The sequence below is a fragment of the Bombus huntii genome, chromosome 13 (assembly GCF_024542735.1).
Source record: "Bombus huntii isolate Logan2020A chromosome 13, iyBomHunt1.1, whole genome shotgun sequence".
NCBI classification, from domain to species: Eukaryota; Metazoa; Arthropoda; class Insecta; order Hymenoptera; family Apidae; genus Bombus; species Bombus huntii.
This window is the reverse complement of record NC_066250.1, coordinates 6,174,678-6,198,722: the sequence shown is the minus strand read 5'-3', so window position 1 is coordinate 6,198,722 and position 24,045 is coordinate 6,174,678. Positions and strand designations below refer to the sequence as shown.

Genomic DNA, 24,045 nt, shown 5'->3' with positions numbered 1-24,045 from the left:
GTGTCGAGGCTCGATGCAACTCACCCTTCGTATACCGTCACGGGAATCTTTTCAATGCATTTCACCGCCAGCTTTCACCTTTCGCCGGATATTTCTAAGCAAATATTTTTTTAATAAGCACACCTACCACTCGGTTCGTTAATACGCCTCTTTGGAAGTTTTTCCGTATGTTTCTACGTAAGAGCATACAAAATTACATTCTTCTGGAAGTATCGAGATGGAATGCCTTGAATTAAAAAAAAAAAAAAAAAAACTGAGTTTGTATAGTCGACGAGTGAGATTTAAACGCATCTCAAGACCGTTCTTAATCAGTGACACGAAGACAGATACTTGGTGAGACTATTAGCACGAAGAAATCCCATTTTGGAATACAGTTTCGTGTTCGTCTCTCGAGAAGGCAAAGCGATGGAATCGCAGAGCGTAATCTCAGCGAGGCTGATCAAAGGAGAAAAAGGGATCGATGAAGAGCGTCGAACGCGAGCAAGGAAACTTGGTCGTCGTTCGCCTGCACTTTTAACGTCGCCGCGCTTCGTGTCGCCTTCGTCCCAATTGAATGAGAAAAAAGAGGGAAAAAATGGGGAGAAAAGGTGGCCCGGCTGTAGCCGTAGAGGAAAAGACGAACGATAGTAGGAGACAGAGTGGAACAGGGATGGAGCATTCCTTGGGGTGTTGCAGCTTATGATCATGCAACGAGATGGGCGTGTTTTTAGGTTGCTCTTTGCTCCGCCCCTAGTACCGCCCCATTGGTGGTTGCTGTTACCTTCGACTCGTGACCTCCCTTCACCCTTCTGTCTGCAGTTGAAACCTCCGTTGGGTTTCGCCAGCAGCCACCGCACACACGTCAGCAGCGGCAAACTCGGCGCCTCCAACGGCAAACGGATCGTTCGTGATCTCCGTCGATCATCTGCCAGGGATCAGCGATCAACCATTTCCACGGCATCGCGAGGAAAAATTTTTGTTAAAGAACCGAGGAAAGTCCGAAGTGATCCGTCGTGTGCTTGGTTCGCTATGAGATTACGGGACAAATGGTGAGGCGACATCCGGCCGCTGTACACGCGAGCCTATCGTCTGTGCCCAATCAACAGTGTTGTTTCGCTAAAAAGGAAGCTTAAGGAGGATGCAGACGGCATAGAAGATAGCGATGGATTCTAGGAACGGACGTTCCTAACGGAGAAGCCGAGTGGTTGCGACGATTGACCGGAATGGCTGACATTTGGGTGCTTGGCTACTCTGAAATCTAAACTTTGGAACTTTCCCATCGGAGAATTTCGTTATTCGGAGTGAAAAAGTTCAAATCGCACCTCTAAGTAATACGTCTGGGTCGTATCAAAGACTACCAAAGGTTCGAAGGCGTTCAATCCGTCGATGTGATGAACGTGAATCGAACAGAGCAACAGGAAATATTAATTTGCTGAGAGGTTCAGTGTCAAGCGTCCCTGCGACAATGGCGCACAGTCGAAAATCGAAGCGAAAAAATTGATCGTGAGCTTTCGATAATGTCGATGGCTAATTTGAGAGACTTTGTTCTAGTAGATGCCGACCTGTCGAAGGTCGTCGCGTATCATCATGAGTTCCGATGCTTCTTTGAACTGGTGACCCAGAAGAAGTTTCTCGTTTTGCAATGTCGCGTTAGACGAACGAACTGCAAGATCAAGTAGAAAAGACGCTGATGCTGCAACTTCATCGGGAAGTTTGAACTCTGCTCTGGGAGTCCTGTCTGGGTGAAAGTGTTCAGGATTATCGGAGGACCGGAACGTGTTCAGATCACGGAACTCGATTCGATCGGGCTACTACTAAATTTTCACGTATTCTGTAAGTACTTGATTTATTTTCGCTTATAATATAAATAACTAAGTATGATATAAATAGCTGCTTTAAAAATTATCCCCCGATAAATTTTGTTAAGCAGAGAGTTTGATATTGATTCACTTGTAATATAAATCGCTATTCTTCAAAAATTGCCCCCGAAGAAATTTAATTACGTAGAGATCTCGATACTGGTTGTGAGACATTATGATCTTTGAAAGGGAATTAGTGATACGTAGATCGCGCATTCAGATTTCGTCAGATTGTACGTACAAAATCAAATAATTTGGGGAGGATTACGATACGAATGACATAGCACAATTAGCCAGATTTTATAAGTGGATGAAACGGAGGAACTTGTTCCCTTCAGGCTGCTATCTAAATGGATTAAAACGCCCGTCGCGCTCGAATATCTTGTCGAGTTAACGCGATACAAGTACACATTCCATCGCAGAATATATTTCCATCAAGGACACGCAAATTGTCACGCCAATAAATTTCAATAAATTGTAATAGAACATCGGTTGAAAAAAATCTACGATGATTTACAAAGGCACGTCTTATCGGTACCCATTGAAATCAATCAAAGCCTAGAACCTAACAAATCCATAAAAATCCAAGACACAAAACCGTATCAACGTTGTTCCCATTGGAGCGATTCCCATCCAGGATAAGCGTCGGATCGACGAAGCACGGTGGAGATCAAAGACCATTTTCGAAATGCTTTCAACGCGCCCGGTAACATGTATCGTCGAGGGAAAATCACACATGCAAAAGTTTTTTTTCGTTGACGAGATCCTCTCCAAGAAAGAAACCACCCTGTATACGTACCGTGACGCATTAATCGACGAGTGGCCGTACAAGTGGCACTGGAAATTAGCGAACAATTAGCTCGCCCGGTTTATGTTTTCTAAACAAGCGCGGCCGATCGACGGCCCATTATTTCGAAGCATTCGTGCAACGCGGCTATCAAGCCTACCAACTTACGTACCTACCTACCTCTAACGTGTACGCAAGCTTTACCTAAGTGGCTCGGGGTTCGAGCGTGTCCGAAGTATTCGAGCAGTATTCGAGCGTGGTAGTACTTAGGCTTTTCGAGTATCACGGGGCTCGAAAAGAGGAACACGTTGGAGGGGCTCGGAGAAGGGGTCTTGTAGTGTTTCGTTGCGCTTAAAAGGAGGGGGTTTTACGGAGAGGGTTTCGCTGCAAGGCAGCTTTGGTGTTGCAGCCTCTTCAAACCTCGTGCAAACACTCGGGGACAGGGCGTTCGCCTGGTACGACGATTAATATCCCAATAAGGCCTCGTTCATAGGGCTCACTCGACCAAGCTGCTTCGTTCTTTATTCATTGTATCGTAGCTCCTCCCGCGGGATAAACTGCCCGATACCAGGGCGGTTCCGTCACTTTCTTTTTTCCTTCGTCAGTTTCCTCAGGCTTTTCTTTTATCCGAGGCATGCTAGACGGTGCCTTTTTCGCGCGTCACATGTGCGTGAATTGATTACTTTTTCTGGTACAGCAAAACTACGTTTATGTAAATTCCATTTATTTGAAAGAAATTTTATCTAGTGCCTGATTAAACGAACTCTTGCTGATTCAATCTATTCATTCGAGGATGAACTCCTGTTATATGAATTAATTATATAAACTATTTGTCCATCAGCAAGTTCGTATAAACGGAGATCTGTTGTACCTAGAATCGAGATACTTAAAGGCTGATCGCTGATCGACTGCATCGAATTTTATCGATTGGTTTTTAAAGGATAAAATAATAAATTCTGATAATGAATAAAATAATAATTGTTCCAATAATAAAATTAAGAAATTTTGATAAGTTTGACATCCGAGTAACTCAATTATCATATAGTCGGGTCAATTTGATGTTATAGAAATGCGTTTGTCCTTTTGCTGATTAATATGCTTGAAGATCTTACAGAAAGAGATCGGACTTGTATTCGAATTGATCGCAGTTCCACGACGAAATTGCAGGAAGGAAGAAAGGCACAATTTCATTTCGTTGCATCGAATTTGTCGGTGATCGTAACTGGCGCAGCTGACGAGCAAATTTTACAGCGGGCCACACGATTAGCATACCTATCACGCGTGCGGTGTATGTCATTTATTCGCGAGAGGCCACGGCTGAAACGTTGCTATATAGAGATGGTAATTGCAGATCAGACCGCTGAGATGTGGCCATGTATCCCTCCGAATACAGAGATATCGCTTTATTAGTCGATCCTGGTCCCGTTTATGCTCTTGCCCTTATGGTGTTCCGCGTTCGCTGTTTTATTGACAGAGATAAACGATCCTGCCACCGAAAATTTCTCGTTACTCCGACGATGTGTGCTGCTGTTAATTAACAAGTAATGAAAGATTAGATAAGGGAAAGGCATTCGAGTTTGATGGGGATTATAAACAACAAAATATCGGTCGTAAATTAATCAGAGATTATTGCTCTTCTAATTGACTGCTTTTCAAGCAGTTTCTTTCTCGACTAATTTTTAACGAATGAAAATTCATATGGAGAGGAAGCGAGGAATCAACTTCAACCGATATTTTCGTTCTGTAAATATTTGAAATAAGGAGCAATGGAGGTAAGACGGGGGAGATACTCGAATCCGAGGGAGCCCGTGCATTTTCCTCCTCTTTTTCGTTTTATTTCTTTCCCGCTCTGGATGCTGAAGTTTCGGGGCATTATTACGCTACTTGATTTCGCATCGTGCCAGCTGTCTCCGATTATTCACCATAGAAATTTTGGGGGATTCGAGTTCAAAGGGGACCCCGCAGTCCTCCGCTAATATTTGAGGAGGCCCCGTGTAGTCTTGGGTCTTACCGGACGTTAAGCTCTAGTTTCTGTTGTACTCTTCCACATTCTTTGCCTTCTACTCGACGTTACAAATTTGTCGAACATCATCTTGTGTAAATATCAACGCTCTCTCGATATCTTTTCACGTTCTCTTTTCTCCACCTTGTTTCGATTTCATTTCAAAAATTTGCTGACAAATAGTCGACGCGCGACAGCCAAGAAACTTCGCTTTGGAATTTTAAAATTCGTTGCGCGCTTGTTAAAGTACCTTCCAAGAGACACCGGCGGAACATTAAAACTTGAGGGAGATCACGCGAGCAGAACTAAGTATTTCAAGTATCCAAACAGGGGTTGAACCGTGCGCGAAGAGACTTCCAAATTTCCTGTCACTTGCCAAAGCACTTTCCATCTTTTGTTTAAATTTCTGCTCGTTGACATCTCCTTTCGCGCAAAACGATTATTATCCTTGTACTCTCGACAAATTCAAACAGCCATTAATAATTTTCACCAACAAAAATGCGTTAAAAAAATGAATTTCCTTGATACGATATCATATGATGCTGAAGGCAATAAACAATCTTCCTTTACCAATCGAAGAACGAACCTTCTTGGCGGAATATTTCACGGATGCGCCAGAGCGTTCTCGTGGCAGGCTCTGTTTTAAACGATCCACGAGCCGAAGACCACCCTTTCCGCCTGTTTTCCTTCCTCCTCTCCCCGTGAACCCGTCTCGCGCCGAGAATCAGCGATAGTTAGCTAGATAGCACTCGCAGCGTTGCAGGGCTTACATCGTGGCGGGTGGATGTCGGTTATACCTGTACACCCTTTCGTGTCTTAGTATGTTGCCTCTGTATTGGACACCGTGCGTGAACACGTACGACGATATCTGTCTCTAGACGTATACGTGTAGGTGTACCACAGGTTAGTCACTCGCACGGTACACTCGCACTGTTACGCGTACCGAAACACACGTACATACATGCAAGACGTTATCTACCCTCTCGAATTTTGTGTGGGTATATGCGTGCGTTAGATGTGTGCGACAGTACGTGTGGCCGCGAGGTCGAGGATGGGGCTAAAGGTGGTTGGTATCTTGTTGGAGGGTGAGAAATACGAGCTGGCCACGAAGCTCTTGCAGAGGCCTTGCGTGCACACCGATCGAGCTGCAACGAAGGAAGATAGACAGAGGGTGGAAAGGAAGGGATAGAGCGTGGCTAAGGGTTGCTCCGCCTGTTCGCACCCCCTTCTCGCTGTGCTCTTTAAAAAATTAGCTTTTCGATGCGAGCGCCGGCCGCGCTCGCGGATTTTTATCTTGTCGCGTTGCTTTCTTGTTGCTGGCCGGTCAGGTAGCGTGACTGCATTTTTTCACTGATAATTTACGCGCGATGAAACAATCGGGGAATCTATAATTGCTCCCGGGGAATCGTTGATCGTGTAATCTCTCGTTCGGAACGCGAGTTGTTTTGTTCAGTTTGAAAGATTAAGTTGCAGAGACCAAAGTTTGTGGGATACAACGTCGATAACGAATCCAGAGGAATTTGTTAACCGGCTCGATGGATCATTGAGCTTTTTAAATTTTTGCCTTTGAATTTAAGGAAAGAACGGAATTTTTATGATTTTTGTAAAATATGCATTTAATTTGAACGAAGGAGTCGTCGAAGAGCGAAGAAATCGTTCAAGAATAAGATCGCTCGAGCATTTTTCCGGCCATCGTTTTTTAATTCATGCACGTGTAAATACGTCAAAGGGTGCGTATGAACGTGCACAATTGGCACTACGAGACGGGCGCGCACCGTGGGTGCAATAAATCAAGATAAAGTTATGATAAACAAATTAGTCGGCGCTGCCGCCCCTCACCGGTGTTATTGTCTATCGTATATCTACCTACAAATTACCAGCCGTCCCGAACACCTCGGGGTAACTGCTACTCGCAAGTCCTATGCTCGTCATGTAGTGGTCACATGTACGGGGGTTGGAGAATATTCAAGGGGTAACTCGAAATTAATGCACCACTTCCTCTCTCGGCGTAACCTCGAATTTCATCGTACCAGTGTGCCCTTTGCTTATTCGATGATCCCAGTCTGAGCTTTCAGTGGAACTCCTTTAAAGGCAAATCCTCTCGATTTCTCCAACGATATTTTCAATCGATTCGTTTCGTCGTATTCTATTCGCCAAATCAAGATCGATCTCGTAATTTGTTGAATGTTTTTTTTCTATTTTTTTAAATTCCTATGCAGACCACTAAACGCTAACCGGAAAAAGTAACGAATCGCGGAAGCAACGCGTGTGTCGTTCCTCTGCGATTTCGAATGGAATCGTATCCAATCGGAGAATTCTGAAAAACAAAAAATTCACCGAGATCAATTTAATTCGGTTCTCCGCGTGGCAGGATCGTGTGTATTCAGCGTGCCTTCGAAAAACGAGGATCGGCCACGCGGCCCGTTCGTTCGCTAATCTATGTAAAATTAATCAACCGCTCCATTTACCCGTTTAGCAGAGTCTGCAGCGTCGAATTTCACCAGAACAACGCTCGTGACACCGATCGAGCAATTCTATCAGCTACTCCTCGAAACGATTTTAATTGAACGACGATATTTCGCGGCCTGTTCCATTATCAGCGCGAACATTCGCTGGCAACGAAAGGTGCGACGTATCCAGTCTTTAACACCAGATCAAAGATATCGATTTTCAGCCCAACCCCCGCTGTCCTATCTCGAAACGAACGAAGACATTAATTTGACTCACTTGCGACGAGTTCGGACTTTATAGTAAATATATACGAGCCGTGGGCAGGTGATGCAACTCTGGCGGATCATCACGGGTCGTTTACTTTAGGTAAAACCTCGTTTCGACTTCCTCGCAGGCGGTATTTTCTTACCATTTCTGTAAAAAGCGTTTCGAAAGCAAAAAAAAAAGAAAAAAAAGACGGTAGTCGTGAAGAATATTTTGAACTTCACGTCGGCTAGTTTCAGATCGACAGAAAGAGAAAATCGTTGCCATCCACAAATGGAAACCCGTTGGCCGGAACGCCACAATGTGGCCGAACATTTCCATAAACGCGTTCCAGCGTGTAGAGGAAAGAGATTCGCCGCGTCGAAATGTGTATCTGGACTATTTATCGGTGTGGCAAGAAAAGTTCCTTCATTCGACTTCGCGTGAAGGTAAGCAGTGGTGTAAAAAATACTTTACCCGCACGGTCTTCATTTTAATTAGGGAATAAATGCGAGCCATAAAAAAGATGCCACTTGGCCAGGAAAGAAGCTCCGCTATCGCATGATTATCGCGTTAGAAAAGATGTATCTGACACGTTCTATAGAGTTAGAATGGAGGCTAAGAGTTATGAGTTCCGTCGTTGAAAATAATTATATATGTACATAGAAGAAACTTTGTTTGTATTTCTTGCTCGATACTTTATTCCATACGCATTATATTATAGCTTAAAAAATTAAAAGACGTGGAGAAGTTTGGGGAGGAATTTAGGAATTAACTGATGTTTAAGGAAAACTGCTTTTTTCTTGTCACTTAATTATAGAGCAGATAAGACGCGAAGCAAGGAGGTATGTTTTCACAAGACACGGGAAAATAATAAATTCCCATGTATAGGTGTTAACGTGATGTTGCATGGAGGGCACCGGAGGAGTGTCCAGTCACGCTATGGAAATTATGACGTATTACACGATTGCCTTTTCAACGTCGCATGCGGCTTGCCCGTGCCGTGACTAATAAGCAGATGTAATGCAATTTAACACGCATCGTATTAACGACTGTTTAAGCCGCTATGTTTTTCGATCGAACTTAACCTTGCTTTCCTTTTAATTCTTTTCATCTTCATCTTCGTTATCTTTTTGTCGTGTCCTTTTATTACTCTTTAAACTCTGCTCAATTACTCTTGAAAATCTTGAAACTTTATTTCGCAATTAAGTTTAGGTTTTAAACTGGAAGCCCTTGCTTTACAGTTTAAGAAGAACTTGGTGGTCGATAAATACCATTAGTAGCTAATTACTCGGCTATTCGGATTATCTCGATTACTTTAATTAACCAACCGTTTTGAATGAACTTCACACGAAGGTTCGCGCGACCTATGCATATGCAAGAGGCCTCCATGTCACCAATTTGCTATTTTAATTTTTATGCGCTCCTCCATTAGCCGACGACCTCGTTCACGCGATATATCTCGCACGCTGATTAAAGTGCATTATCGTGTAAGTATTTTGCGATCTTTTGCGTTACAGGAAACCTTCGTTACAATGCAATGCGTCCCTTCGACATTTTCTTTTAAATCATCTATCACGAAACTGCACATATCGAGACTATATATAGCTATGGTAGAAATGAATATAAAATATCGTTAAGATTACTCGCGCTACAGTATCTGTGAGCAAATGATCCGGTATATAATGGGAAACACCGAATTCCGGAAGTCGTGAGACGGCTCTTTTTTGTCTGCGCCCCTACCTTTTTTATTTCTTCCAGTTTGATTTCACTGAAGACTTGTTTAACCATAGAAAGTCATTTTTCGGGTTTTTTCTCACTTAAAATTATTTCACCGTTGCAAAGAAGAAATTTGTGCTCGAGTAGAAGTAACAGAGGACGGCTAGAATGTAACAGAAGTTTATGGACGCCGGAAGTTCATGCTTATTCACTGAGCACCGAAAGGGCGACCGGGTATAATTTACGTATAAATTAAGCCGAATGAATCAACGGCAGACGATTAATCGCAATGGCTTGCCCGTGATAATAACAATGCCCGGCTTGTTTACGAGCGGTAAACGAATATATTAGCTTTTTCATTATACCGCCACGTGGACGTGGCCGTGTCTATCGTGTCTACAATTTGCTCGCGATACCTGACTTCTCCTGGTACAAACAATCGCCTTTCGCTTTTTCGTTTTTCTGTGTCTATTCTGCGAATACTAATCTACCACTTCCATTTAAGTTAGCCAGGCAAAACGAAAAAGAACAACTACGAACAACACGTTGTATTAGACACTTTTTGAGTAACAGTAACTCTAACTGAAAAGCACAAAAACGATAGAATCGAATCAATTTGTCGAAAATATCGTAATTCTCACGATTCATGGTGGTCGAAGGTATGTGCACGCAAGAAGGGAGGAGAAACTGACAACGGGATATAGAGGGTGGATCGTACGAAGTAAACAGGCCGTGAAATTACCTTTTAAATATTAGATTATGATTAAATGTGTACCTACCTCGAAGGCACTAAATGTTCACCACTGGTCCCCGCCTCCGCAGCCAGTTCATAAAGCTGACGATGGGGGTGGTTTATGGTGGATGAGACTCAAACCTCCCTCTCGAGGGCTATATCGCGATATCAATCAGCTCTCGGCATCAGATAAGATTCGCTGCTCAGGAACTGAGTGCTTTTCAAAACGTGGATGAGGTTTTCTTTTTCGTGTCCTCGTGGACTATCAGCTTCGACGGACCAGGATGAATCCACTCTCGTTAAAACGGCAACTGATAATTTTTTTTACTAAACGATCTCGGCATCCGCGTTCATTCGCATCCTCGTATATTATCAGGATATCAAAATCATGTTCGATAAAGTTATGAAAGGGGATTTACATAAATACCAATCGATGAAGAACGCATGCAAGCGAAGCTTGTTATAATTCTCATCAGGTGCGAGATAACGCGACAATGTCGATTTTGTCTGCGGCTAATTGGTATCGTTAATTCACCGTGCATCATAAACGCTCGCGGTAGCACCTTTGGCAATAAATATTCCGACCTCCCCCGTTAGAATTTAAAGGGCCTTTCACACGTGGACGAAGACCGGGACGCATAGGTGAGCATGATGGGCAGGTGTTTATATCCGGCCGGTGTTGCATGCGTGTGCATACATATGCATACATATGCATAAAAAGAAGGATGCCCAGTGGGCATTCTACGCCCACGCTCTCGCTCGTTCTCCGTCTTTCTGTTCCTCTCTGCCGCCTGTCGAAAACCTTCCGTCGCCATAAGCATATGCATTGCTCACTTAGCAAGATTGATATAACCCGATATATATCTGCTATGCCAGCGATAAACGCGTACGGTTGGACGACGTTTGCCGTGTGTGGGTATATGTGTATGCGCGTGGGTGAGTCAGTGTGTTGAAGCGTGCGTGTGCATCCGCAATTACGCGCAAGACGGAATACAGCGAAGGATAATTAATGCAAACGAGGTCGAGTCGGGGAAATTTCGGTTCGACGAGGCACCCGCTGCGAAGGTGAGAAGTGGAATGCTTCTATGTAAAGGAGAAAAAAAAAGCAAGAAGAAGGAGGAATAGAAAGAGAAAGAAACCTGTACAGAAAATATTTACGGGGCCAGGCACGGGCTCATAATGCTCGCCCTCGAGATAAGGAAATTATTCGCGGACAAGTTGCTACGGGCATGTTAAGGAGACGATATCGATCTGGCCAGACGGTTGCTGCAGAAAAATATCCTTTCGCGTTGTTGCTGCCTGTCAGTTCGGTTTCGTGATTGTCTATCTGAGAGAGTAAAGGCGGCATGTGCATCTGTTAAACGAGTTTTATTCGAGACCCTTGTTGTTTCGAGGGTTCCCGGACTTTTTAACGCTTATTTCGTGAGCCATAAGCGTGAATCAAGGTAAACTGGAGATTTCCCGGTGTTTAAGCAATGGAATTTATTTCGTCGACCTTCTAGAAACGGTCTTGCCATTTGTGAGAATGATTAATTTTTCGATAAAGCAGATATCAAGTTCACGTTACGGATAAATGGTACGAAGAAACTGGCGAAAGATAGAAACACGGTAAATATTCTTTATCTATGAGATATTTCATGGTGTTTTCTTGGTATTGGCCAACAAGTAGCTTTCACTCGAGTCCCCATGTTAGCGTCCCGTTTAACGGCAACGAGAACTTGGAAGTCTCCGGGGAGAGTTTGCCGACTAAAACCAACCCCTACTGACGATTCGAGGGGCTGCGCCACAATACAAGCAATAACACGTACCGCCCTCTCCCTTCTCTTCTTACAACGTCATCCCCGTCGCCCCGTTGCACGCACCCTCTCTTACCTTAATCGACGAAGGATGATTTGGTCTTAAATAAACTTCTCACCTCCATCGACGTAGACCACATCCCCCTTCCGCGGCCCTACCACCCGTTTATCACATAAATCGTCGAGTGGTCACTTTGATTATGGGCTCACCAACCCCGTCTTTTTCTTTATTCGCTTCCTCTTCCTCGTCCTTACAAATTTCGGATTGAATTCGATTACAGAGCAAAGACCGCTCGGTTCTCGAGGGCTTTGCCTGATTTCTCACAACCGACGTCGTTGATTTGATCTTTGGCTTAATTGTTACAAATCTTAGAAATCACTACAATCGAAAACTCTTTCGTCTAAAACGATTCAGAATTAACATACGATTTTTCTAAATTACAAAATGTCTTAGCTATGGTCCTTTTTTACTCATTTCTTTGATATTACCTACACTTCAAAAATGAACCTATGACTTAAACATGGCTGATCTCCCCAATTGATGAACCTCTTATCCTGTTCAGTTGATGAATCCTCTCTCTAATCAACAAATCTCGAGCCATCGAGTTGGAAAGCCGATTTCGAAAAGCGAGGCTGCAAAATTAATCTGACAAAGGTAGTTCCTACGAGAGATGAAATTAGAGCGATTTCGAATTCTGTGTGCACACCTTTGCGGCCAGGCGTAGTCAAGACGGAGCGTAAAGACGAACAAAGGATCGATCGAAAGACGAGCGTTTCGGTACGAGGCGAGACGGTATTATTCATCAGCAGGCGGAAACCCTTGGAAGGTAATAGACCGACATCCGGCCACGTGTCTTTACTACGATGGACCAATGAGATTCGAGACACGGAGGAAAGAGACGAATCTCGTGACCGATCGAGCCGAAGGTCCAGACGAAGCGTCGGCACGCGCCAGAGCCATGGAATTATTCAAATGGAATTCACGAGCCGAGCCAGCTGCTTCGAGCTCGATCAAAATTGGGGGAGTGGGTCGTACGAACGACACTTTTTGTGTGTCGTATGGCTGTATCTCCGTCTTCGTTCATCCCGTTTTCATCCTTCGTCGCTCGTTGTATATACAGAGTAGATTTATCGTTAAAGGGTATCAGGATTTTTACCCTTTCAATGGTAAATTATTTCATCCGAAATTAGAAGATGTAAGAAAAGTTTCTTGAAGTTTATGCAAAGTAAGATTTTCACGAACTTAAATAAAGAAATAATTTCTACGCACAGATTAAAAATAACGAGTAGCTACTGTAATTTAGATATTTCATACGTTTCTTACGTGCATTCTGTGTATTTTCATACTTTTAGATTCTCCGTAAATGCATAAACCTCTGTGCTTTACTTATAAGAAAGAAGTCCAAACGAATCAACTCAGACAGAGTCTCGATTGCTTTTCGACCACGCATGGCAAGCACTTTTCATTTCGACGTTGAAACGAGACCTGTCTTCTCCTTCCCAGATCCTTGAGAAGCGAAGAAAAGCCAAGGATCGTTTCGCGAGTAAATATAACAGACCGTTCAATGCTGTGTGTCTTTTCCAATTTTTCTGAGTAAACCATTTCCGCAAGGGTCTCTCCCTTATCGTTTTCCTTGGTGTTTGAACGTTGGGAGAACGAAAGGAGAAAGCTGAGAGAGAACGTGAAAGAGGCGGGTGAGGTCAGAAAGCGAATTGCGACATTTAATACGTAATATTCCATATAATCTTGTATGAAAAGCTTCGCGTTATGGTTCGCGGTAGGATAAAGACGGGAGAGGGAGAGAGACAGACAGACAGACAGGAAGAGAGGAAGAGGGTGATTTCTCGAGGGTGGCCAGGAGACGGTTAAAGGCATTGAGCCGTCCAAGCCACTCGCGAGAACTCCGAACTCTCTGCTCCTGCGTTCTCCGCTAAAAACCCCCGGGGGTTGGGGGTGGCAGATGGCAGCCGTCGGACTAGTTCTTTCCAACACTTTAACCCGTCAGAATCGGTAGACACTTAACCCCTAGAAGGGGATACGTGCGATCAACGATCGTAACAGGATGTCTTTCACACATCTTTCTCTCGATGTCTAAAATTTGTTATCGAATTTAATGAGTTCATGCTTGATATATAGGGCTTCGTATATTTTTAAATAGTTAAAGTGCTAGTAAAAGATTGGAAAAATTTACCCATTGAACAAGGCTTGAAACCTTAACGCTTTAAATATAGCTATCCCGAATAGATGATGAAATTAGATTTATCATTTTGTAACGTTTAAAGGGAAATGTTTACAAAAATGTAGCCATACTCAAAGGGTTGTATAGTCCTTTTATCTGAACTTCAATTTTGAACACTATGGTATAATAATAATATCGATGAATTTCTGATAAATTAAAGTTGTACATAATCCGCGAGAGCACTCGATCAACTTGAAAATGATGGGAGAAGTTCATAATTTCGTGGACGGAGAAGGACGATGATAGAATGGAGGGACGAGTGATTGAGACACGCCGTAAGACAGGTTGAATCGAAGCTACTCCAATCGTGGAAGGTCTCAGTAATCGATTCGAGTAGCGAGGAAGTGCGGTTTCGAGGGGCTTCGAATGGCGGTTCGCCCAGCCAGGAGTGTGTTGTTGGCGGATTTGACGTGCTTATCAATGGATCACAGATGTAATAGGCTGCACGCACCCCAAATCGACCACATAACTGATATCTGATAAGGAACCAATAGCCGTGACGGGATTTGCGTGTGACTATTCATGCCTTAGCTCCCTTCGCTCGACTTGTTTGCTCGTTCGTGCTGTAGGAAATTTATTTCGCGATTTCGAGAAACACGGCATAGGACGGTAAACTTCGACTCGATCGTACGCTATCCTGGAAAAGTAGGAGAGACGTGCCACGGTGTTTCGTCTCGACTCTATCCTCGTATTAAATTCACGGTTTTGTCGATGGCCCTGGAACGACGACGTCCTCGAGCAATTCCTAGCGTTGTGAAAATGGCACATTGCGAATTTACTCTTCGATAACCAAATATTTCAGTCGGTCCTTTGCTAAATTATTTCAAATAACCTTCGCCTTTACCGTGATTCATTGTGCAAATATTTCATCAGTAGTTTCATGTTAAGAAGATTTACAAATAATCGAAGGACAGACATTTCAAAATGTCTAATGGTGTCTAAAGCGTTTTCTAATGGTGATGGCAAATAAATTTCGAAACCATAGTCATTAGCCACGCTAAAATAAAAGAAAGAAGGGTTAAGAAAAGTTAGAAGAGATTTGAAAAGCTTAGTCGAAGCGTTTGACGTTTGGTAAGGAGGCGTGTTCTGTCATCTGGCATTCCGTTTCTTTCAAAGGAAAATACGATACCGCCGAGGCTGATCATTTTAAAGGTGAACTATAGACTCGTCATCCGGCAGGGCACGCGCCACTCAAGGATACTCCCTCATTCACCATCCGATGATTCTTGAAGACGTGGATAAGTATATCGTACGAGGCAAATGGCACGCAAGACTTCCGGTGCCACCCCTATCCATCCTTGCAGTACCCCCCCGCTGGTGTCGAATTTGGTCCATTCTTCCTTCGAAAATCGTGATCGTGATTCAATAGCGTGAGCGGAAGCGGCGGAAGGGCGCTCGCAGACGTACGCCACCGTTTGTGTGTACGCAGCGTGCCTTACGAAAAACCTCTTTTGTAATGTACATTGTCTAGGGAAGTGGGAGGAGACGGTTGGGAATATGAATGGAGAAACAGAGCTCTATAAGACTCGTAAACTCGACTGCGATAAGGAATTGATTCGTTTTTCGAGGCCTCTACTATATATTAATTATTGAGATCCAAATATATGAAATTTTATATAATTTTTAATAATAGGTACTTCTACATAACTACAAAAATTTGGTACGATGAAGATCTGATAAAGAATGAAAATACTTTTTGTGTACATAGGTAGCTTATTTTATATATTTTATTTTAGACATCGTGAAATTATTAAAGTGTAATTATTTAAAGTATTATTCAAGAGCAAATTTTTCAAGACGTCAAAAAAATTCTTTATGGCACGATAAGCCATAATTTTGTATTTTTACATCACATGAAAGATTTGATCCTACGTATGTTTTGCTTGAAAAGATTCCTGAAAAGTCACTGTACGTTTACAGCCCGCAGAAAGCCGAACGATCATAGACTCAAGCGAGTCGATAATAATTTGATTTCTCCCATTGCGAGAATGAACGATTCCCATCGCAGCCGTGGAGTTTCTCGACAAAACGAGCGCAACGCAAACAGGCCGTCTGTGGGGTGACTGAATAGGCCGCGAAGTGACAATGGCGGTACCAATTGTTTTCCTGACTTTTATCCCACTTATTATTCCGTGAGACTATTATGATCGTCGTTGGCGATCGTCATTATGTTTGACGAAGGCCGACAATCTCAAGTTACGCTGCCATTGTCAGCGGGGTGCAGCTACGACGCCGAAAATGCAAAATGAACGCGCACAGACGGTGAATCGAGGCGCCCGCTGTGGCGATCGTGAACTCACGTAGCCAAACGGCACGTGTGCACTTTTATACTTAATGGACGGCCTCCTGCGTGCTTGTTTTTCTATAAATCAATAGCCTAGAAACTATTAAGATCGAACAATTATGTTAATACATTAATTTCATTCTTTCCAATTCTCGTAATTCTCGTAAACGTAATTTCGACGATAGTGAATCTCTGTTTTTGACAAAGAATATTGCTAAAGTCAATAAATGGCAAAATTTATACAGAAATATATTTCCTTTAGTTTAAAGAAAAAGTCTAAAAACCGTTGACAGCCAACGAGGATACTAGGACTGAACTCAAGGGCAGAAACGAGAAGGACGAATCGGTGATAACGAGGTGTTCCAACCGGGAGTTGAAACGCCACGAGTCGAGGGGTAATAAACCCCCGTAGACTGCGCAGCTGTGAACCCCCCGCCAACCATGCTCGACTCGACGATACGTCGAACTATGTGAATTCGAGATGCATCGAGCCCAGTGGGATTCGTTGCCATTTTGGAAAGCCGCTCGTATTCATACACGCCACGCACGTGGGCGCCAATTTTTTTTCGACCCTTGCACGCTTGCTCATACGCAGGGCTCTCTGGAATCACTTCGTTTTCGTTTTAAACAATGCGCCTTTTGTTGAGCTCTCAGTTTTCCTACTGAAATTTTGTCTCTGCCAAGCTCTTTTTCTGTAAACGACGATGTTCCTCTGAATCTGAGAAATTCATAGTATCTCAATATTTCCATTAATCTTCACGCATGTTGCCAAAATTGTACTTGAAGTTTGACTCGCGAATTTAGAACGATCAGATAGTCGTGTTGCACGGAAGGTAATTTTCAGGCATTATCGGGATATGTCGTTGGGAAACACACGGTGCAACGTTGTTCGACGGATAGAATTAAACTTGGTGGAACGGCCGTAAAGTTTCTTAAAATTAAGCCATTCCCCCGTACACGATTCGAGAGCAGTCGAGGAGCAAAGTAAACGGCGCACAACTGAGCGACTTAATTCAGAATATACCGGCGGAATATAACACCGGGGTACCCACCGCTTTCCGATTCGTGCGAGGCGACTCGCAATTTATTCCTCTTTGCCTCTCTTCGCCTCTGCCACCACCACTCTCCAATTAACTTTGAATCACCCTCTCCGCGAATCCTCTCCTCATAACGCGAAACTTCGAAATCAGGAGTCATGGTGCGTTTAAATTCCCCGGGAAAAAGAACGCACGAGATCGTTTTCATTTCACCCTCGTTTCTACTTACAACTGCAATTCAAATTCCGGCCGGTTTACCACCCTCGCGACCGAACACAAAATTTTGTTTCGTCTTTTATCGTCTGCTCTCTTTTCTATTATGTATCTAGTCGTGAATCCAAGATACTTTTCTCTTTCATATTAAATATTTTTAAATAGAGAAAAAGGAAAAAAGTAATACATTTTTTGTCGAGAAATTCGACCCCCTTACAAAGTTTCTAAGCCGACTAATTTTGGAATCGGCTTACGCGACATACGCTGGATGTACGGGACAGAAAGGGCGGGTTTGTGGCCGAGTTATGGGAGGATAAGCAAGTGGGTGTGTATTGTGCCTCCTGTCATCCTCAGTCGAGCTTTCGTTACCCCAAATGCTAATTATATGTCAACTGTTCACGCGCCATATCATGAAAGACCGGGTGTCACGGATGGAACAATAAGGGTGGCTCGAGCTAATGGTCCTCTTCCACACCAAAGACGCCTCCCGGACCTTGAGACGTTCTAATAAAAATTACACAATGTCTGGCAGCTTTGCGCGCGAAAACTGCGTCGTTTCATTCACATCTGATGTAAAGAACCAACTTTTAATTTGGAAGAAAACGTGTTTTTAATCGGCTTATTCTTGTCACATCCTGTGTTTCCTTTTTTCTCTGTCAAAGTGACAGATGATAGTGTGCGACATATTTTTACGCTATCATCCATGGTTAAGCAACGATTGTAATAAAGTTAAGCGACAAAATTCGTTCAGTTCATTTCCTTATCGCCACTTAAGGGAAAAGAGCGATAGGCGTGTGACCTCATGAGCGGGTATTATTCGCAGAAGGACTTGCTGATTGATGCACTCTGTACACGCAAAACTCCCATCCGCCCACTTTCACCCCTTCCGATTTGGAATGTTCATATTGGGGAGTCTCGCTGTTTCGAATCATCCCTGCTTACCGTTTTGGGGTTAACTGATTTTATCTTGATAAACGTGTCGATCTACTTTCACGATGTCACATTACGATTTTACACATTTTATTGATGTTTCTTGCGTTGAACGTTGTATCAAAGGGTAGTTGGTTACGAACTGAAGTGATTATCGTCGTGGCGGAGACAACGAAGAAGCAAGTGGAATAAGAAAATGAAAGGTTGATCGTCGGAGCGTAGGAGAGGAGATAATTAATGGGTCGACAACGGGGCGGGTAAATTTGCAAAGCCATTTCAAGTTTCTTCGAGCTCCTTCAACTTTCTTCGAGTTCCAGCGATTCGCTCGTCGTCGTTTGATAGTTTACTGTAGGTGATTGAATTCTTCGGACGATTTGTAATCGCATCGGTAAACTTTGTACATTTAACGCCAACCTCACCTGACGGGGTGCTCCCGTGTTCATCGAGTGGCTCACGAAAGCCGGGTATCGTTTCAGCCCTTCTATCGACCACGCGAACGTCCTTCGCGCGTTCCGAATATTCGCTGGTACTCGCAACTTCGACAAGCGTATAAACGACCCTCGAAAAATTCCCATCGATCTCACGTCATTGTAAAAACATTTAGGAGGAGTTCAGATGATAGAGAACAAAAAGGAAAACGATTTACGCGATATATTGGTGTACAACATTGATGAATATTGGATGCACACGAATGAATGAAAAATTAACAAATTTCACGCAGATCGATTCCAATGGAGCAAGAAGGAAGCAAAATGGTCCCAGAGTAGGGTCGGCCATGCTTCAGTCGATATTGAAGTAAATTGGTAGAATTGTCGGCTGCCGCAAGGAGCAACACTGATTACCTCGGCCGCTCGTTAAGTACTGTAACAATACTAACCCCCACCACATCCCATACGACTCTCCCCTCTCGTGTCACTTTTCCGAGGGTGATAGATCCGTTGGCCAATCCTGTCGCCTCCATCCCCACCGTTTACCCTGCATTTTACGTCTTCTTCTCACCCCGGCTCGACTGCGACGGATTATAAAACGGCAAGTGACGATAAGCCAGAATGAGAAGGAGAATACACCGAATGGTTGTCTCTGCCTCTCTAGAGCACCGCGGACAAGGAAGGAGTCAGTGTGACACGTTCAGTGTAGAAGAGAAAGAGAGAGCGTACATTTGAATGGTAAAAGCGAGGACATGGTGTAAAGAAGACGCAAAAGGAGAAGAAGGCGTAGAAGATGAGAGCAAGAAAGAAAGTAACGCAAAGGGTAAGGGTGAGAAGGGGAATGAAAAAGACAAGCGAAGTAAAGGCAGAGAAGAAAAAATGCAAAGAATAGACGGCATAGTAACTTGTTCATTAAGACGGAAAAAGTTAGAGACTGTGAGAAAAACGTTCGAAAGAAACTATATAGGAAGGAGAGAGAACAGGGGGTGGAAATCGAAGTTAGCATGGAAGAAGGAGGGTACGAGTCGTAACTTGCATTTGGAAGCGCTCGAAGGCACATAATCATATCCTTTGTCATTTAAGTCGACAGTTGCTCGGCTCCATGGCGATGAAGTCGACGTCTACGGTTTTCTATAGGTCATAGGGGCGTTTCGGGGGTGCGCGAGGAGATCGTTTCCCTTCTCGAGTCTCGCTTCTCACACCGGTCTTGCTTTTCCACTCCTTGTTCCCCGGTTATTAGGGCTGCCTTTCGCTGTGGGACAATCGAAAGGTACCAGCTAATGGGCGGAGCTTTTGGGCAGGACCACTGCGTCATATTCCACCCTATCGACGGGAGTTCGGTATTTCCACCGTTTCTGGAAGCATGCATTTTTCATCGTGGTTAAACATCACGTTTGCTTTCTCTCTGATATCGAACATTTTACCGTACTCTCTGAAATTTTCTCGTTCTACCACACTTATTAACTTTACATTTTTCGAATTAATTTTTTGTCGCGTAAGATTCATTGGTTTTTTGGGGTTTCCCTCCTTTTTTGAAGAGAATCGTAAAGTTCGATGAGACAGAAGCGAGTGTATTACGAAGCCACCAGCCAGTAGTCCTATCCAATTCTAACCGTCATTCCAAGTCCAAACATAACGCTATTCTACGGAGCAAACATTTCTACTTTTCGACGTGCAAACCTTCCGTGATACCTCGGGGAAGCTTGCTCTTCAACTGTGCTGACCATTTCGCGACTCATTCAGCCCTGCCATTCATTCCCCGTATCCATGTTGCACATGCTTAATGGCTACCTGTATATTCATGCTGTTTTGTGCGCGAATCAACATTCAAATTGCGTATGCATATGTGATTATATCGAACGATAGCGTTGCCCATACAGTTAACGATTTATCATTTTTTTTAATAACCAGGCTTCCTTTTGATGCTGTTTGGAAATCCATTCGAAGCAATGAAAAAGAAGAATGAAACTAAACGACGTTTAGCAGCGTTTAACTCGGAGACGAAGTGCGAAACACAGCATTCCCTTGTCGCCGTTCGACGTTTGTCAGCCCTCATCGTTCAATGCGGAACGTACTTTTTTTATGTCAACACGAGGGCCAATTGAGTGGATATAATAACGGTACCACATGTTTCATTCGAATTCGCCGACATGTGGGTTCCGTTCCGCTAGTTCTCTCCGTGTACGTGCACTAAAACACTAACAGACTTCTGCGAAGGGAGGATCGTAGCGACCACGTAACGACAGTCCTCGGAGTCATCAAATTGATCGCCATGATTTGGCTACTCCCCCATTATACGACTGCTAAAGCCTCGTGTACACTACGTCTCATCCCGGCAATTGCATCAGTCGATTCGGTTACGATGAATTTTTAAACATCGTTCTTTCTTCCTCCTTCCATTCCTACTTCTGATCACCCACTCGGATTCTTAAAGTTGTAAAATTATAAGTCGTTGAATTTGTCGTATCCTCGTTATAAAAAATTATCGATGATTTTTAAATTAGAGAAAAAATATAATCGTCCCAAAGAACCTGTTTGCTTTGCGTAACGATGCACAATGTTGAAAACCCGGATGCTTGTTGAAACAAAAATTTGAGGATTTAGATTTATCTGTACCACAAACGCCACAAATTTGCGTTATCGACTTGTAAATGGATCTTTAGATATAGGGGCGGGTTCGTCACTGTTATCAACCGTAAAAACAAATCCAATACCTGTCCACGGAAAAATTAACTGATCCCGGCACGTCTTCATTTCAGGTCTCTATCATGCAACCGTTCTCAACCGGCAGTACAATGGCGACCGAAACACCGACCAGTCTTCCGCCAGAGAGGGTTACTTCACCCGCGCCCTGCAAGAACTTGACCTTCTCCATCGCTAAAATCATGGAACCGGACAAACGTCTTACCGAGCAGAGCAATAATCAACAAACGACACCGCCGCAACCTCCACCGCCTAGCATTCCTTCGTTAACTTATTCCGCGCATTTGGAATCGGCCTTCAAGAAATACGTGCCAACGTTGAGGCATCAGAATCTCTTGCAACCCTATTCTCTTCTCTATTATCATCCGAATTCGTTGTTGAGTGCCTTTCCAGCACCACCGCCCACTACACCCACCGTTCCACAGAATTCACCACCACCAACCACCATTCAAAAAGCTTTCTCGAAAATGAGCTTAACAGCGATTTCAGCCGAGAGCCAACGCGAGAAGAAGAGTCCCGGACCACGGAACAACGAACTCAACACGACGAACAAACAGAAAACGTTCACCTGTCCCGAATGTGGGAAGGTGTTCAACGCACATTATAATCTGACCAGACACATGCCAGTTCACACGGGAGCTCGACCGTTCGTCTGCAAGATCTGTGGCAAGGGCTTTCGCCAGGCGAGCACCCTGTGCAGGCACAAGATCATCCACACAGCGGAGAAGCCGCACAAATGTCCGACATGCGGCAAAGCTTTTAACCGAAGCTCGACACTGAACACCCACAGACGCATCCACGCCAATTACAAGCCGTTCGTCTGCGAGTACTGCGGCAAGGGGTTCCATCAAAAGGGGAACTACAAGAATCACAAGTTGACGCACAGTGGCGAAAAGGCCTATAAGTGCAACATCTGCAACAAGGCGTTCCATCAGATCTACAATCTGACCTTTCACATGCATACTCACAACGACAAGAAGCCGTTTTCTTGCAAGATCTGCGGCAAAGGATTCTGTAGGAATTTCGATTTGAAAAAACACATGAGAAAATTACACGATACCGGATCACCTGTATTAAATAGCCTAGGTACTTCATCGCAAAGTCACAATCAACAGTCTGGTTACGCGTCGGTACAGCACGGAGCCGGTGGCCATTCGTTCGTCAATCCTTTCTTGCTACCACCGCCTGGTACGACGAGTTATCTCAGCAAAATGTTGTGACAAGGCGACGGTATTAATTACCCGAGGAAGACACAGTGTCCTTTGATCCTCGGAGCACCCTGTTACACGGGGGACATCGGCCAGTTGACGCAACCCTCGAAATGAAGAGACCTCCATGAGGAAGATGTCGATGATGAAAACACGCATATAGAGGGTGAAACTGGAAATAGACGAATACAAATCGTCAGGTACTCACGATGAAAGTAAGTTATTTCCAATACGGAGGCTAAGAAGAGATACCAAAGACGCGGCAGAGACTTCGACAAATGGGGAACGTGTACGTACGTGTTACTGCATCCTTTCGAGACAACCAACTACCTCATCTACAGCATCCAAATTGTAGGATATTATTTCTGTTTTATCTTAAGGCTAGTCTCAGGTCTTTTTCGTCAGGAAACGAAATCATTTCCAACAATTTCTTTCGGATACCTTGTTTAGAAACTGTTTTTTAACCAGACAGAACTTCAGCACCGAAATAAATACATCTGTATCGAAAATTCTCTCGATCACCATTGCCAAGCGAATTATCAAGCGATTGAGAACGATTCACAAAACCGTAATAGATAGAAAAATCGTTTTAAAATTGTTCTAAGTTAAGTAAGCATAGATAAAAGTCTTTTGGGAAAAGAAGCTGGCAAACAACGATATAGGTGCGTTCATTTAGACAAATTTCCCCGGTACGGAAATATAGGTAGATAGGAATATTCTTAACTTGGAAAATCGGAATCGGACAACGCGACGGCGAGTGTAAAAATGCAGGGCAAACAGTACGAATAATCGAATTAGACGATTCGTCGCGGACAATTCTGCCAGGACAATGATATTTTAACCGAACGAGCAGTTGCCAGCTGCAAAACACGGATTGAATATGTTGGAGAACGCAAATAATCGGTCGTATAGAGCGAAATAAACTACACTGGGAGGTAAATCAACAGATAGACAGAGGAATCAGGGATATATAAACGTGTATTGGCACGAACGTTATATTGGATAGCGGGTCCCCCATGACATCGGATTAATCGTCGCATGAAAGCTCAATCGGTGGTATCCTGTGAGAGATGATTACTTATTTATGTAAATATTTGTAAATATTTGTACCTGTGACAGAGAGTGATTTCGTTACAGCGCCATTAATGTCGGTGCGCAGGGATTATTATCGACGATAGAAAGAGAGAGAAAAAAAAACGAGCGATATGGAAAAGTCGTGTAACGGCTGTGTGTATCGTCGTGACGATTCGATCGAAACGAGAAGATGAGAAGGAGAAAATTTCGCCCGAATCGAGGCGCGTCTTTTCATTTCTCTTCTCTCGCGCGAAAGCTCGCATAGGAGCTTTCCTGCGGAAATAAGCGTAGAGCAACGTACAGACACGTTGGACGCATTATCTTTATCTATACTTAGGCGAAATGTATAAATCGGTGTG

The 24,045-nt window shown here is 43.7% G+C and overlaps 1 protein-coding gene across 6 annotated transcripts; it reads left to right on the top strand.

Moving 5' to 3' along the window:
• Nucleotides 1-781: 781 nt before the first annotated feature.
• LOC126872558 (fez family zinc finger protein 2-like) lies at nt 782-22,910 on the top strand. 6 transcript variants are annotated; one of them, XM_050632647.1, is made up of 4 exons: nt 782-1,812; nt 7,576-7,770; nt 20,613-20,882; nt 21,461-22,910. In XM_050632647.1, the coding sequence occupies exons 3-4, from the start codon at nt 20,829-20,831 to the stop codon at nt 22,622-22,624; spliced, it is 1,218 nt and encodes a 405-aa protein (XP_050488604.1). In that variant the 5' UTR covers nt 782-1,812; nt 7,576-7,770; nt 20,613-20,828; the 3' UTR covers nt 22,625-22,910. The 6 variants fall into 6 exon arrangements, with proteins under 6 accessions (XP_050488604.1, XP_050488603.1, XP_050488607.1 ...); XM_050632646.1 differs by lacking the exon at nt 20,613-20,882; XM_050632648.1 differs by lacking the exons at nt 782-1,812; nt 7,576-7,770 and adding an exon at nt 19,592-20,537.
• Nucleotides 22,911-24,045: the final 1,135 nt, after the last annotated feature.

What these genes read in the sequence shown, in the direction of transcription:
- LOC126872558 (XM_050632646.1), top strand. Translation starts at nt 7,708, where the DNA reads ATGTGTATCTGGACTATTTATCGGTGTGGCAAGAAAAGTTCCTTCATT. An exon ending in TCATTCGACTTCGCGTGAAG is followed by an intron (nt 7,771 to 21,460) that starts GTAAGCAGTGGT and finishes TCTTCATTTCAG; the next exon opens with GTCTCTATCATGCAACCGTT.